The sequence below is a fragment of the Odontesthes bonariensis genome, chromosome 17 (genome assembly GCF_027942865.1).
Source record: "Odontesthes bonariensis isolate fOdoBon6 chromosome 17, fOdoBon6.hap1, whole genome shotgun sequence".
Lineage (NCBI taxonomy): Eukaryota > Metazoa > Chordata > Actinopteri > Atheriniformes > Atherinopsidae > Odontesthes > Odontesthes bonariensis.
Window position 1 is genome coordinate 1,738,954 of NC_134522.1, and position 15,655 is coordinate 1,754,608.

The following is a 15,655-nucleotide window of genomic DNA, read 5'->3' on the forward strand; positions in this document are numbered from 1 at the left end:
AACAAGCTTTTTTTTTACATTTGAAGAGGTTTTTAAGCTAATTTCAAGATCACTTTTATCTCAAAAGTCCTAAATATCACATCTTATTTCAAGAAATCTTGACACGCTGATTTTCACTAGTTCCATTGGCAGATTTTTTTGCTTATTTCAAGAAAAAACGTCTTTTATTTGCTGTTTTTTTACTTATTTTTGGAGGGGCTTTTTTCCAGTGTAACAGAAAGACTTCCAGAGTCACTGAAGTCTCAAATGCTTTCAGTAAATTATCATTCACTACAAGTGAAGATGAATAATACTATCTATGATTATTCGGGTTTGTTTAAACATTTTGATTTAAGTCCAAAGTGTTCTCTGGACCTTCTGGGATGAATGAGCCCTGTGGCCCCCGTGTTGTTCCAACAGGGGGAATAAGAGTATGACACAGCTGTAAATCCTCAGAGAAATGAGGGAGACAGGGCTGCCCCTAACAAAGACAAAGCTCTTCTCAGGAAACTCACATGACATCTGGGATGAAGTATGACAGAGAGAATGTGGAAAAAAAACTATGTGTGTGTTGTTTAAGTCAGCTGGAGGATGGGTTTTATTGGCCTGATGCAGCAACAACTGAGCTTTCTGTTCGTTAGAATAAAGGTCACGTCAGCTGTAAATCAAATAATGCTAATCCGAAAAGACAAATGTCACCGTGGAGCTGAAGGGTTTGAGAAGAAAAACTCAAAGGAAAGCCTGATAGAATCTATCTGGTGTTTGATTCTCAAAGAGTGGAGTCAGAGCTGCAGGCGATCGTTAAAAAATAACGATATCAATGCCGAGCAAAGCAGGAGCCGGAGAGCAGGTGGCCGTTTCCAACAGAGAAATGTTCAGCAAGGCCTTCAGAAGCTGCAAAAAGGCCACATAAAGTCTGCTTTGAGTCTTTGTTACACACAGAAAATTCTAAATGAATGAACCCAAAAGGAAAGAAGAAGTAGTTGAGAGTTGAGTCGTCAGCGCAGTGCGTATAACTCGTAGGCTGTGTTCGAAACCGCATACTTCTCCTACTACTCCTACTAACTTTAACTTTTTTTAAGTTCCCGGATGCATACTAGATTCTCTGAAATGTTGGGTATGCATCATGAGGTTACTACTCATACTCAAACTACCCAAGATGCAACGTAACGTGACGTCGCCGATCGTCATTTCCTGTCAAAACGGCAGTTTCAAGCTAGCTACAACGAGGGTAGGTTCACTTCCTGTTTTCAAAACAAAAGCACCAATTGTATGGTAATGGCTTTCCCTATGATAAAAGGCAACGGGTATTTTATTTTGTGAAAATAACAGGAAGTGCGTTAGCTCACTGCGGCTAGCTTTAGTAGCGCCGAATTCGTGGGAACAAAATTGTAAACAGCCGGTATTTTGTCAGGTTTTCAACACGTTGGGGATCTAAACGACTACTTTCTCACCTGAAAATGTTTCAAATGTTGCTAAAGTTTACAGAGTTTAGAGCTTAAGAGAAATCAGCTTCAGGCCGGCTGATTTCGGCTCGGGCAGGAGCGAATTGCATTGTGGGTAAACGCTCTGCATACTGTCTGATCGATGAGTATGCAGTATGGAAGTATGTCGTATGTAGTATGCAGTATGTAGTATGTAGTATGCAGTATGCAGTATGCAGTATGCAGTATGCAGTATGTAGTATGTAGTATGCAGTATGCAGTATGCAGTATGCAGTATGTAGTATGCAGTATGCAGTATGCAGTATGTAGTATGCAGTATGCAGTATGCAGTATGCAGTATGTAGTATGTAGTATGTAGTATGCAGTATGCAGTATGCAGTATGTAGTATGCAGTATGCAGTATGCAGTATGTAGTATGTAGTATGCAGTATGCAGTATGCAGTATGCAGTATGTAGTATGCAGTATGCAGTATGTAGTATGCAGTATGTAGTATGTAGTAGGCGGTTTCGAACACAGCCATAGTCAGTGCGGACATCATGTCCAAAAATAAACCCTAACCCCTCAATCTATCATGTAGGCTATTTCTAAATCGGGATATTGTGTTTTTTTTTATTTCAATTTCATTTGCAGATCATGTAAAAGGCCTAAGAACAGACGAAGCTCACACCCTGCCCGCTTCACTTGTTCCACCTCATTAACTTTGTGGATGCGGATCATCAGATTCTCAGGTCGCAGAAAGCTGATGTCAACGGCAAAAAATAAGTCATTCTGCAGTTCCAGAACATAATTCTTTGCAGCTCGATGGCGGGATCAAAATGTCATCATGACACAGCTTTTTTTTCCCCAAAAGCCAAAAGATCTGGGCTCCAGCCTGAAAACCAAAAAGGCACGTGTCCTCCTCTGGGCTCAACTCGACTACTCCTACCGCCGACCGTAGCTCTGTTCCAACCATCGGCGCACATCCTTCAGGTTGTAAAAAAAGGGTCCCTTCCGACCCAGGTAGGAAATCTTTCTCTGGTGCACGATGCACACCCGTTCGTTGGACACGCCGTAGGCCACGTTGGCGTTGTTGTCCATGCAGTCGGCCACCAACTGGCACTGCGGCGGCAGGGAGAAGTGCTCGATGAGCTGCCGCGCCGCGCCCATTCTCTCCTCCAGGTTCTGGTGCTTCCGGAAACTGAAAGAGCAAGGCCCCATGGGAGGGGCCACCCAGCCGTCGGACGGGTGAGCCTCGTCAATGTACACCAACAGGAAATCAGCCACATCGCAAAAGTCTTCCACTAGCTGCCGAAAAGCTGGCAGGTGGCTGACAAAGGGGGGTCAGGTGGCAGAGCCAAAGTTGACCACCAGGGGGCGATCCAATGACTCGAAATCCAGAAGGTGGCACTCGTCCCCGGTCTGGGTCCTATTAGACATATTAGTGATGGTGCTGCTCCACCGGGGCCCGTCGGGAACCTTCACCACCTTGGAGTTTGGTGCCTCAGAGCCCAGTTTCACCTGAGGAAGTAAAAAATACTGACGTTTACTTCTCATGGTCTCAGACAGTGAGATTCAATCACAACATGCTTCACAACAGACTTCAACATGTTTTCAATCTGCTTTCAGTCACATTTATCTGATAGATTCCATTTTGTTCCAGGAAATAAACTGGAATCTATCTGAGAAATCAGCTTTCTTTACACAAAAGAGTTCAATGGAGCACCCCAGGGGTCTGTGCTCGGGCCGATACTTTCCACTTTGTACACGTCTCCATGCTTAGATCATATCATGAGGCAGCATGGTGTAGATTTCCATAACTATGCAGATAGCACTCGTGCATATTTATTAGGGCTGGGCAGCGATTAAAATGTTTAATCTAATTAATCACATGATTTCCCTGATTAATCACGATTAATCGCATTTGTACGCAGAATCCAAAAATGAATCCAAAAGTAGCGTATAGCTTTTAGCATTTAGCTTTATTTTAAATGTGCTGCCATGTGAATGAAAGTGCCATAACATTTGTTGTGCAAACACACTTTTAACATCAGCATCTTTCTGTAGTTTTTATGTAGAAGCCTCGCTCCACTGTCTGTTTCCTTGAATGACTTGCTGCTATCAGTTGTGTGTTTTGCCTTTAAGTGATATTTTAGACTGGAACTACTACGCTGAGAAGACAATTCAACTTGGCAGTGTTTACAGATGACTTTGGTTCTGTCGACTCCGCCGTCTGGAAGAACTTTAAAATGAAAATGGCCGAGTAAAAGTTCCTGGCCCCGGTTCGAGTCGCACATCGGACGGCCCTGTGCCGCATGTCGTTCTCCCTCTCTCTACTTCCTGTCTCTCTGAACTTTCCTATCCATTAAAAATTGTTTTTATAAATTTAAAAATTTTAAAATTTTAAATATTAAAAAATGTATAAATTAAACCTGTGTTAATGCGCGAAAAAATATTTATCAGCGTTAAATAATTAACGAGTTAACTCGCCCAGCCCTAATATTTATGAAACCAATCAGTTGTGAGACCACATGCTTGTCTCAAAGACATAAAGGCCCAATTCCTTTTTATTCTAAATCCATAGAAAACTGAGCTTATTGTCTTTGACAGAAAGCATCTGAAGAGCAGCTCTCTAACGGTGTCGTTACTCTGGAAGGCATCACTTTGGCCTCCATTACAACTGTGAAGTTATTTATACATAAACAGTCTTTAGGAACACCTTTTTTCTGAGTAATGTTGAAAATCATTTGGAACATCCTGCCTCAGAGTAACATGAGTTTTTATTGTCGTAAAGTTATACTCATATTTGAGAGGAAAGCTGTGGCAGCATCAAGCCTGAGAGCTTTTATTACAGCTGCTGAAAGTAGATCCGACTACAAAGATCCATCAGAAACTGACCACAGGTCATTTTTAAGTGTATCATCTTTAAATAGATTCCCCTGGCACACAAAGCTCCTCTCTGGATGTGTTCATATCTGTCATTTATCACCATAAAGTCTGGCAAGCTGCTGTTAACATACAGTTAACGGCAGCTGTAACGGCAGCTGTTAACATAGAGTTAACGGCAGCTGTAACGGCAGCTGTTAACATAGAGTTAACGGCAGCTGTTAACATAGAGTTAACGGCAGCTGTTAACATAGAGTTAATGGCAACTGTTAACATACAGTTAACGGCAGCTGTAACGGCATGCAGTTAACATACAGTTAAGGGCAGCTGTAACGGCATGTTGTTACATACAGTTAACGGCAGGTGTAACGGCAGCTGTAATGGCAGCTGTAATGGGATGTTGTTACATACAGTTAATGGCAGCTGTAACGGCAGCTGTAACGGCATGCTGTTACATACAGTTAACGGCAGGTGTAACGGCAGCTGTAACGGCATGTCTTTACATACAGTTAACGGCAGGTGTAACGGCAGCTGTAATGGCATGTTGTTGCATACAGTTAACGGCAGCTGTAACGGCATGTTGTTACATACAGTTAACGGCAGCTGTAATGGCATGTTGTTACATACAGTTAACGGCAGGTGTAACGGCAGCTGTAACGGCATGTTTTACATACAGTTAACAGCAGGTGTAACGGCAGCTGTAATGGCATGTTGTTACATACAGTTAACGGCAGCTGTTACATACAGTTAACGGCAGGTGTAACGGCAGCTGTTTACATACAGTTAACGGCAGCTGTAACGGCAGCTGTAACGGCATGTTGTTAACATACAGTTAACGGCAGGTGTAACGGCAGCTGTAACGGCATGTTTTACATACAGTTAACGGCAGGTGTAACGGCAGCTGTAATGGCATGTTGTTACATACAGTTAACGGCAGCTGTTACATACAGTTAACGGCAGGTGTAACGGCAGCTGTTTACATACAGTTAACGGCAGCTGTAACGGCAGCTGTAACGGCATGTTGTTAACATAATGTTAACGGCAGCTGTAACGGCATGCTGTTAACATACAGTTAACGGCAGCTGTAACGGCATGCTGTTAACATACAGTTAACGGCAGCTGTAACGGCATGTTGTTACATACAGTTAACGGCAGCTGTAACGGCAGTTGTAACTGCAGCTGTTTACATACAGTTAACGGCAGCTGTAACGGCATGTTGTTACATACAGTTCACGGCAGGTGTAACGGCAGCTGTAACGGCATGTCTTTACATACAGTTAACGGCAGCTGTAACGGCATGTTGTTACATAATGTTAACGGCAGCTGTAACGGCATGCTGTTAACATACAGTTAACGGCATATGTTAACGGCAGCTGTAACGGCATGCTGTTAACATACAGTTAACGGCAGCTGTAACGGCAGCTGTAACGGCATGTTGTTGCATACAGTTAACGGCAGCTGTAACGGCAGCTGTTAACATACAGTTAACAGCAGCAGGATTTGATTTGCAGAGTTCACGTGGCAGATGATTTGAACATCAACCCTTCGGAGGAGGCTGTGGTAATCAGGCCTCCATGCTGGACTGCATCCGCTGTGCCTGTGTGGGATGCAGAGAAGGTTGAATGGTTGAATTTCAAGATCACAGGCATGAGAGAGAGAGAACCAGAAGGGACATTAGAAGAGCCGAAACAACCCAAACACCACTGAGATGTTGGGGAAGAACTGGCAGGGCAGCGCACAGCATGTGCACAATCTCCTCCAAGACTGCCAACTCTGACAGCCTCATTAATCTGGTGAGAGCGAAGCATGTGCAGCTCTGTTGTCAAAGCAAAAGGCAGCTTCCTCACCAGATCCGACAGTCTGGATGGTTTTATGACTTCTCTGTTTTCTGTTCAGCAAAAAGAACAAGAAAACCATCCGAACTTCCTGTTTGATCCGGCTGCAAATGCAGAGCAACTGCCTCTCCAGAATCAGTCGATCCTAATCAAAGAATAAGAAAATATTGACTTTGGAGATTAACGAAGGAGAGTGTCTATCAAGAAATTGCTTGGGGGCAAAACAGGGTTAGTGATCTTCGAGGGGACTCACTGGAAATATGTTACACAAGTAAGGACATGATAACTGAGAAATACCAAAGACAAAACTCTCCTGCTCCATCATCTGTTTCACACTCAGAGGAAGTTCCCAATGTTCATAAACCTGATTTAAAATGTATCTAATCAGTCCATACAGGTGCAATAAAGTCAGAAAAACAGTATCTGACAGGAAGCACCAGGGCGTCCACACGTTTCTAAAAGTCTGTTTAAAGTCCCTTAAAAACATGCAACTGGGGCAGACAAAAAACAATAAAACATGTTAGTTTGGCCTTCGCTACAGATTAATAAAAAAAGTTTGCTGGATTGTTTTTTACAGTGTAAATAAATCTGACCGTCTGACCGAATAAAATCAGTTAATGATTTCAAACCCAGAAGCAGATGTTACATTCAGTCCAACCGGTGCCAGATTGTGTGGAAATAATTAAACTCTGGTGCAAAAGGTTAAATCCAAAGTTAAACAGTGCATGTGGTGCAGTAATAATTTACCAGTGAGACTTTCTGACTTTATAATGAGTCATACGATAGAAAAAGAAGAGGAAAAATCTGCGTGAGCGGACACTAAATCTGCAGTTTTAATAGTTCAAGGACTGAATGTTACACATGGACACGGAGAAAAGCAATTTCTTTTCCTTTAATAAAAATCCTCTCACTTTGAATTTAAGAGCAGTTGCATGAGTGTAAATACAAGGACGCCAGAGTCCTCCACCTCAGCCCATCTGGGCAGAGTTTAACCGTGCATGTGGATGCAGTGATTTCTTTTAAGCTATATTCCAACATGCATGAATACACATGTAAAAAAAAAACTACTATCCAACAATAACTAAAAAATTAATGAAAAAGAGAATAAAAAGAAACAAAGCAGAGATCTAATCAATAAAGATGGATCAGGCATAGAAAGAGCTTTAATCCTATAATCACAGTGAGGTCAGAATCACCTTAAAACAGGTGCTGAGACTGATAAAAACTTTTAAACAGTTGGCTGACTAACAATGTCACATGTGCCATTTTTATGTAAGAAAGACAGATTTGCCTTTAGACAAATCCTTTATTTGTGTTCACATTCACAACAAATGGTATTTATTATTTATAAAGGTTATATCTATTAGATTATTAATAGGCTTACAGTGTAATAGTGGCAATAATCTGACTGACAATTCCAATTATATGCAGAATAGATTCTAACCACAGATCCATCACAGGTCCAGAATCCTCCTTTTTCTGCTTCCAAACAGCAAACAGAGAGTATAGCTGAGAGGTCAATGAAATAAGTATCGTTGTGTGTCCAGATCGCTCCAATTCTGACCAACTGATGATAGTTTACAGACAGATACTAAAGCAGAGAGCTTAAAGATGTAAAAACTTGAACTCTCTCATCTTTTATGGAGCGAAGTCAAAAGAATGCGCTGCTGGACTCCACATGCTGCCAAGATACAAAAAAAAGGAGCTGCTGGGAACATCCTACATGGAGCATAAATCAGTTTCATCCTGTTATCATCCTGTTATCATCCATGAATCTGATAATCTGTCCACGCAGGAGGTCCAGTCGGTGTTTTAACCCTCCTGTTGTCCTGCGGGTCCAAAGTGAGCCACCACCATGTTTAGCTGTAGAAAAAATACCTTAAACTATCTTTTTCCAACTTGAAATGTTATGACTTTTCCTAAAGGGACCCCATCATTAGAAAAAGTCAGACTTTATTTTTGTTGATGTTTCCATGTGGGCTGTACACCACTAAGGTACAAAGATTGTCTTATGGGTCATTTTTGACCCGTGAATTATAAAAACATTTAAACAGCTGAAAAAAGTTCACAGTTTTTTTCCCTTTCAATATAATTAATTCAGAAGTAATTACTTCACATTTATATAAAAGCAATAATAAACCTTTATTATGTAAAAGAAAACTGAGAAAACAAGAAAACTGTTGGTCCAACTGACCAAAAACAAAAAAAAGTGTAATCCTGAAAACTGGTGATTGTCTTTTTGTATTGCGTAACAAAAAATACATGATAAAAAATGTATTGAATTGAGTTGAATAGATAAATAACAGGTGGTTTCATCATACAAAATAGATTTTGGATTCAAAATTCAATTAAGTTGCTTTATTTTGGGGCTTTGGTAGGGCGGCTCATTTCTGACCCGTAGGACAAAGAGAGTAAACACAATGTTAAGACCGCACAAAGGGTTAAACAGGTCTGTTTTTAATGCTCAGCTGTCTGAGGTCACACAACGACTTGATAATGAACTCAACAAATCATAATTTTATGCTTCTAAACTCTATTCTTAAATTCCTAACTTGGTGGGGGACCTTTCTGAAGTGAAGTCTGACCAATCACAGCCCTGCTGCTGCTGTGTTCTCCATGCTAAAGTCATCCATCATCAATCCACAGCTTTAACGCACCTGGTGGTGTGGAGGTGTTTTAGAGCAACATTTGCTGCTGGGAGGACTTTATTTCAACCCCTGCTCTGCTCTGTAAATGCATCCCCTGCAGAATAAGACCTGAGACCTGAGAATCAGAGGAAAAACGGAGCATTAAAATGTTTAATCTAATTAATCTCATGATTTCCCTGATTAATCGCGATTAATCGCATTTGTACGCAGAATCCCAAAATGAATCCAAAAGTAGTGTATAGCTTTTAGCATTTAGCTTTATTTTAAATGTGCTGCCATATGAATGAAAGTGCCATAACATTTGTTGTGCAAACACACTTTTAACATCAGCATCTTTCTGTAGTTTTTATGTAGAAGCCTCGCTCCACTGTCTGTTTCCTTGAATGACTTGCTGCTATCAGTTGTGTGTTTTGCCTTTAAGTGATATTTTAGACTGGAACTACTACGCTGAGAAGACAATTCAACTTGGCAGTGTTTACAGATGACTTTGGTTCTGTCGACTCCGCCGTCTGGAAGAACTTTAACATGAAAATGGCCGAGTAAAAGTTCCGTACCCTTCTCCATGTTTGGTGGATCCGCCGATTACTTTCTTTTCCTGTTCCACAGCAGACAGCAGCAGACTTTTACAAAATAAAAGCCTGTGAGCAACAGACTTTTACAAAATAAAAGCCTGTGAGCAACAGACTTTTACAATAATAAAAGCCTGTGAGCAACAGACTTTTACAAAATAAAAGCCTGTGAGCAACAGACTTTTACAATAATAAAAGCCTGTGAGCAACAGACTTTTACAATAATAAAATAAATAATAAAACAGGGGTGGTCCGTGGCGTAGTTGGTTGAGCAGGCGCCCCATGTACAGAGGCTACAGTCCTCGCTGCAGCTTATTTCAAATTTTATTCTTTCATATTATTGTTGAGTTTTGTACTTTGAGAGTGAAGTTTAACTGGAGTCAAATTCCTTGTTTGTTTACTCAAACCTGGCCAATAAAGCTGATTCTGATTCTGGCCCCGGTTCGAGTCCCGCATCGGACGGCCCTGTGCTGCGTGTCGTTCCCCCTCTCTCTGAACTTTCCATTAAAGTTTTTTTTAAATTTTCCAAAATATAAAAAAAATTTAAAAATTAAATATGCGTTAATGCGCGATAAAATATTTATCGGCGTTAAATAATTAATGCGTTAACGCGACAATAACGAGTTAACTCGCACAGCCGAACTGAACTTTCCTATCCATTAAACGCACAAAAATTTTGTTTTTTTCAATTTTCCAAAATTTAAAAAAATAAAACATGCGTTAATGCGCGATAAAATATTTATCGGCGTTAAAATAATTAATGCGTTAACGCGACAATAACGATTTTAATAAAGCGCACAATACGGAACATAATGCGATCTGATTCATCACATAAAGTAACTCCAGTTAAACGTGTTTAACGCCGCGAAAATAAAAATATAAATGAGTCAAAGTGAAGGGTTCATCTCTGGCTGGTGTCGGCGGAGATGTGCGCAGGTGGTGCAGGCTGCACCTCCACTCCTGGCACAGATTACCGAGCTGCGCCACTGCGCCCATTCACAACTCCAAACTGGTTACAACAAGTTCTGCTGGGCGGAATAACACGAGACTTCTGGCCCAAACCGGGTCCTACGGTGGGGTCCGACACACTTTGAGGGGCCTGCGGAAGCTTACCTGCTTGTAGGCGTCCAGCAGGAAGCCGTTCCAGACGGAGCGCAGCCCGGCGGAGGTCAGCATGCGGCGCCACTCTCCGCAGCCGGCGGAGCGCGAGCAGCTGAGCAGCGACACGACGCGCTTCACCAGCACCACGGAGTCGTACAGCGCCAGGAACAGACAGTTGGAGAAGAAGCCGGGCAGGATCTGGAGTGTGACGAGCAGGTCTTCGCTGGCCGTGCGCATCTTCCCCGCGTTCATGCACCGATTCAGCAGAGAAGCGTCTCTATCCTCAGCGCGGTCTCACGGAGATTCATGCGCCCTGCATAGCACCTCATCTGCCCCGAGGATTGCGCCGGGCGTGCACCATGGAGCCGACTAACAGTGCGTGAGAGGTGTCCAGCTTTATACGCAGCGCTGCAGATTTCCACGGATTGCCACTTATCTGTGGAAAGGATGGTCTCTGGAGTTAATGTTAAGCCTCGCAGCTTATCTTTGCAACAAGATCCTGACGTCAGATGCGCGGCACGCTCTGTGTCTCCTCCTTCACCCCCCCCCCCCCCCCCCTCAGCCGGGTGCGCGCTGACTTTATGAAGACACAAATCAATGTTTCCCCTCCTCTTTCCCCTCTGTTTGTGCAGGAACATAACGGAAGAAAAAGATGAAAAGATAATGTGATTTTGGTTGGATAATATAACCTGAATATAGCCTGATTTTTGCTTCTTTTGAAAAGGTTTCCCACAATAATCCCTCCTCCCTGTGCTTCTATCAGCTGCTGATGAATGAGGGGTCAGAGGTCACGGGGGTCCAGCTTAGGTTCGCTCCCTCGTCCTTTACACTGAAACTCCTCCAGATTCCCTGAATGCATTAAAGGGACAGTTCGCCTCTTTGGACATGAAGCTGTGTAACATCCCATATCAGCAACATCATTTCTGAACATCTTCTTACCCCCTGCTGCGTCCTGTGAGCAGAGTTCCAGCCTCGCTTTGAATTCAATTCATTGTAATCATAATTATTTAAAAAAAATAATCCAATTCGTTCATATAGAGCCAATTCAAACACTGGAAAAAAATCAAAGTCTCACCAAGTATGTTTGTCTCATTTCTAGTCCAAATATCTCATTACACTTAATAAAAGTGATCTTGAAATTAGCTTAAAAACCTCTTCAAATGAAAAAAAAGCTTGTTTCAAATGAAATCCGACTCAAACAATTTGCTTTCAAGACTTTTTCATTTAACAAGATATTCCAGATGTATTGTATTAAAACAAGTCTCTATATCTGGCTGAAATAGAACTTGTTAGGCAGTTGTGTCTCATATTAAGTGTAATGAGATATTTGGACTAGAAATGAGACAAATATACTTGGTAAGACTTTGATTTTTTCCAGTGTGTGTTTGTCCTGCAGTGTTGTTGCCGTGGAAACGCGTGACACTTCCCTCCTTTTGTGCCAATCAAAGCGCCACGTTAGCGATGTCGCAGATCAGCGTGTGTTTAAGTTAACCGCTGACCTTCAGCTGGTGTAAATGTCGCTTCGCTCGTGTTTATCAAACTGTCGAGGCGTGATGTCTGACTGTTGGATGGAGTCCTGAGAGCGAACTACCATTTAGAATAAGTGCAACGGGAGGAAGTCCCTCTCACCAACACATTAAAGGGACAGTTCGCCTCTTCTGACATGAAGCTGTATGACATCCCATATCAGCAGCATCATTTCTGAACATCTTCTTACCCCCTGCTGCGTCCTGTGAGCAGAGTTCCAGCCTCGTTTTGGTGTTGATGAAGGTAGTCCGGCTAGTTGGCTGGGGTTTAAAAAATAAAGCGTTTTGCTTCTCAGAACAATATGCGTTCAACAGAGTAATACATTTGCATCACAAAATGGTTCTCCAGGAAAAAGTCAGACCTCACAATCTCTTGGCCCTATTTTCTCTCCCTTCGTATCACTGCCTGCTGCCGCCTGCCGACAGCCGCGCCTGTTACGCTGTTTGCTGCTCGGTCTGCTTGCTGTATGTGGAAGAAGTCTGATTTCTGAGGCCTTCAGCTGAGCTCATACCTTCTATTTATGTGAATCTGTGTTGCAGTGATGAACTCAAACAGCGTGTAAGACACCTCCAGCATCTTTCATTCAGTGTAAACTCTGCTGAATGTACTCGATATGGAGTAAATATTTAAACACACAGACCTACTTCCATAACATAATTTGGGATGCTGTTTAATATGTAAATGTGAACAGAGCACAGTGACGACGAGTAAATCATCTGAACACTCTTAGTTTGAATAAAAGGATAAAGACAAAATCAATCAAATGTTTTTTAAATATGTTTAATGCAAATTTAATTAATTGTCTTTGTTTCCCACAGAACCTGCGTTTGTAATATGTGCAGAATCTGTTTTTCTCTTACTCAAATAAAAAAGTTGGATTACAGTGTGTTCAGTATTCACAATTAAATATCCCATAATACTGCATTTAACCCTTTAGAATTTATCCTACAGGATCCACCGCTGTTCACCTTCCCCAGGAGAGGTTTCAGAGGAGGCCTCAGGGGGCGGAGCCAGGAGTCTGTATCCTCAGGAGATGTGGAAATATGTTGGTGTTCCCCCCAAAGAAGGGCTGGAGAGAGGGAGGAGAGAGGGAGGTCTGTGGATCTCTGATTAGATAGATAGATAGATAGATAGATAGATAGATAGATAGATAGATAGATAGATAGATAGATGGATGGATGGATGGATAGATAGATAGATAGATAGATAGATAGATAGATAGATAGATAGATAGATAGATAGATAGATAGATAGATAGATAGATAGATAGATAGATAGATAGATAGATAGATAGATAGATGGATGGATGGATGGATGATTAAATGGATGGATGGATGGACAGATAGATAGATAGATAGATAGATAGATAGATAGATAGATAGATAGATAGATAGATAGATAGATAGATAGATAGATAGATGATTACATGGATGGATGGATGGATGGATGGATGGATGGACAGATAGAAGAATGTGTCACGCCCATGGGATTTTCCCCATGTTTTTAGTTTCATGTTCATGTTTTATTTATCATGTTTTAGGTTGTTTATGTTTTGTTTTTCAGTTCACAGTTTACCATTGTCTTCCCCACAGTTTCTGTTTGCTCATTAGTTGTCACTCACGTCACCTGTTTGTGCCCAGCTGCACCCAGTCACTAATCACTCCCAGTTCCCTGTTTAGTTTCCAGTCTCCCCTGTTCTTTTGTGAAATACTTACCTACCTTGTTACTTGATTTTCACCCCTTCACGCCACGACGCCACGATTAAGCTAAGTGTTTTTTTCCATGTTTCATGCCAACTCTTTTGTTTTTGTTAGTCAGTTATACAGTATTCATGGTTGATATCCGGCTCAGTCGCGCTTTTGTTTAACTTTCTCTTACCTCACCCACCACAAACCTGACAGATGGATGGATAATTAAATATATGGATGGAGGGATAATTGGACAGATGGATGGATGGATGGATAGTTTGATGGATGAATGGATAAATGGATAAATGGATGGATGGATAGATGGATGGATGGCTTTGTTCTTTTTTTAAAGAGATTATTAAACCTGTTCTTTAAATCTTAACTTCCTATTTATTCCCACAAATTGAGAAAGAAAGTAGAAAAGCAGCTGTTTTTGATAAAACATTAATAAAGGTAGTATTACATCCCCATCACTGCGTCCTGATGAAATTAATCTAGATATACGTTTCTATTTCCATGTTAATGTTATGTTCAAAGTAAAGGAATTTCACAGGAACTTAAAATTATTCTGAAATGCAGCAAAATGCTGTTGCAAACCCACGATGAATCCCTTACAGCGTATCACATTTCACACATCTTTTACGCTCCACTGCTGGTATCTGTGCAGTTCTGCCAACAAATAGGCTTCCTTTGTGCAGGCTTCTCAGGGTTTGAACAGCCGCTTCCTGGAAGTAACAAGCAAGCCATGATCCTAAGTGCGGCATGGCTTATCATATGATTTGACCCAAACCTAAAAAACCACCAAAACTAAAAACCATAAATCCCCAGAGTTGTACATTTGCTTCACTAAATACTCCTGCCTGGGAACTCTGCCAGCATTTAATCTGTGAGTTTAACTGAATTCAGCTGTCAGAGTAACGTGTAGCTCTGTGTTCTGTGTCTCGCCTTTCATTAAGAGTTCATTTTCGTAATGTACAATGTGGGTTACTGACAATTTGCCACATGCTGAAAAGTAACTGCGTAGAATAATGAGGCCCTGGGAGATGCCAGAAAGGAGTAGAAAAGTATAATAGACAACCATGCCAATGAAAGACCTCATTTGTGTAATGGAAAAATTAAATCAACCACAAAAGACACTCTATGGGGTGATAGAAGATGCAGTAATACCAAAAAAAGTGATAATAGATTGGTCACACTGAAAAAAAAGAGCATTTTGGATGTTATTTTCCACGTTAAAGAGCAGCAGCACATGAGAACTAGGTCAGAGAGCTGTCATCCCTCCAAGACCCTCAATTTTCACAAGGATGTAGTTCATTAAATTCCTAAAACAATAATTTTATGGACGACTGGATCTCAGGATTTTCATCTTTTGAAAATGAGTTGTTTAGTAGCTGCATCAACATTAAACTATAATGAGCACAGACAGAGGAGAGAACCACACTTGGAACAAATTACATAACAAAATGTTTCTTTTTTTGCTGCTGCTTTGATAACAATAATGCTCTGAAAGTTTGGTTGTTGAAGTCATTGTTGAACACCTTAATTCTAAACTCGGCCACAACAGTTTTGGCCATTAAAAAAGAAAGTTGCCTCGCCAAGGAAACCAACAGATTCTCTCAAAGTTTCTCTTTGATTGAGTCTACCGTCCTGAGCTGCACGAGGCGCCTGTGGAGAGAAAAAACTCCCTTTGAACAGGAAGAAACCTCCATCAGAACCAGAACCAGGAAGGGTGTGAAGGCTCTGCCTCCCAAACTGGCAGCTGGTTCCACAGAGAGGGGCCTGATAACTGAAGGCTCTGCCTCCCAAACTGGCAGCTGGTTCCACAGAGAGGGGCCTGATAACTGAAGGCTGTGCCTCCCAAACTGGCAGCTGGTTCGACAGAGAGGGGCCTGATAACTGAAGGCTCTGCCTCCCAAACTGGCAGCTGGTTCCACAGAGAGGGGCCTGATAACTGAAGGCTCTGCCTCCCAAACTGGCAGCTGGTTCCACAGAGAGGGGCC

At 41.7% G+C, this 15,655-nt stretch overlaps 1 protein-coding gene across 1 annotated transcript; it reads right to left on the reverse strand.

The window, feature by feature from the left end:
• Nucleotides 1–1,780: 1,780 nt before the first annotated feature.
• Nucleotides 1,781–10,968, reverse strand: dio2 (iodothyronine deiodinase 2). The gene is made up of 2 exons (XM_075447690.1): nt 10,453–10,968; nt 1,781–2,922 (listed from the first exon to the last, which is right to left on the reverse strand). The coding sequence occupies exons 1-2, from the start codon at nt 10,690–10,692 to the stop codon at nt 2,347–2,349; spliced, it is 816 nt and encodes a 271-aa protein (XP_075303805.1). The 5' UTR covers nt 10,693–10,968; the 3' UTR covers nt 1,781–2,346.
• Between the last annotated feature and the right edge of the window lie 4,687 nt (nt 10,969–15,655).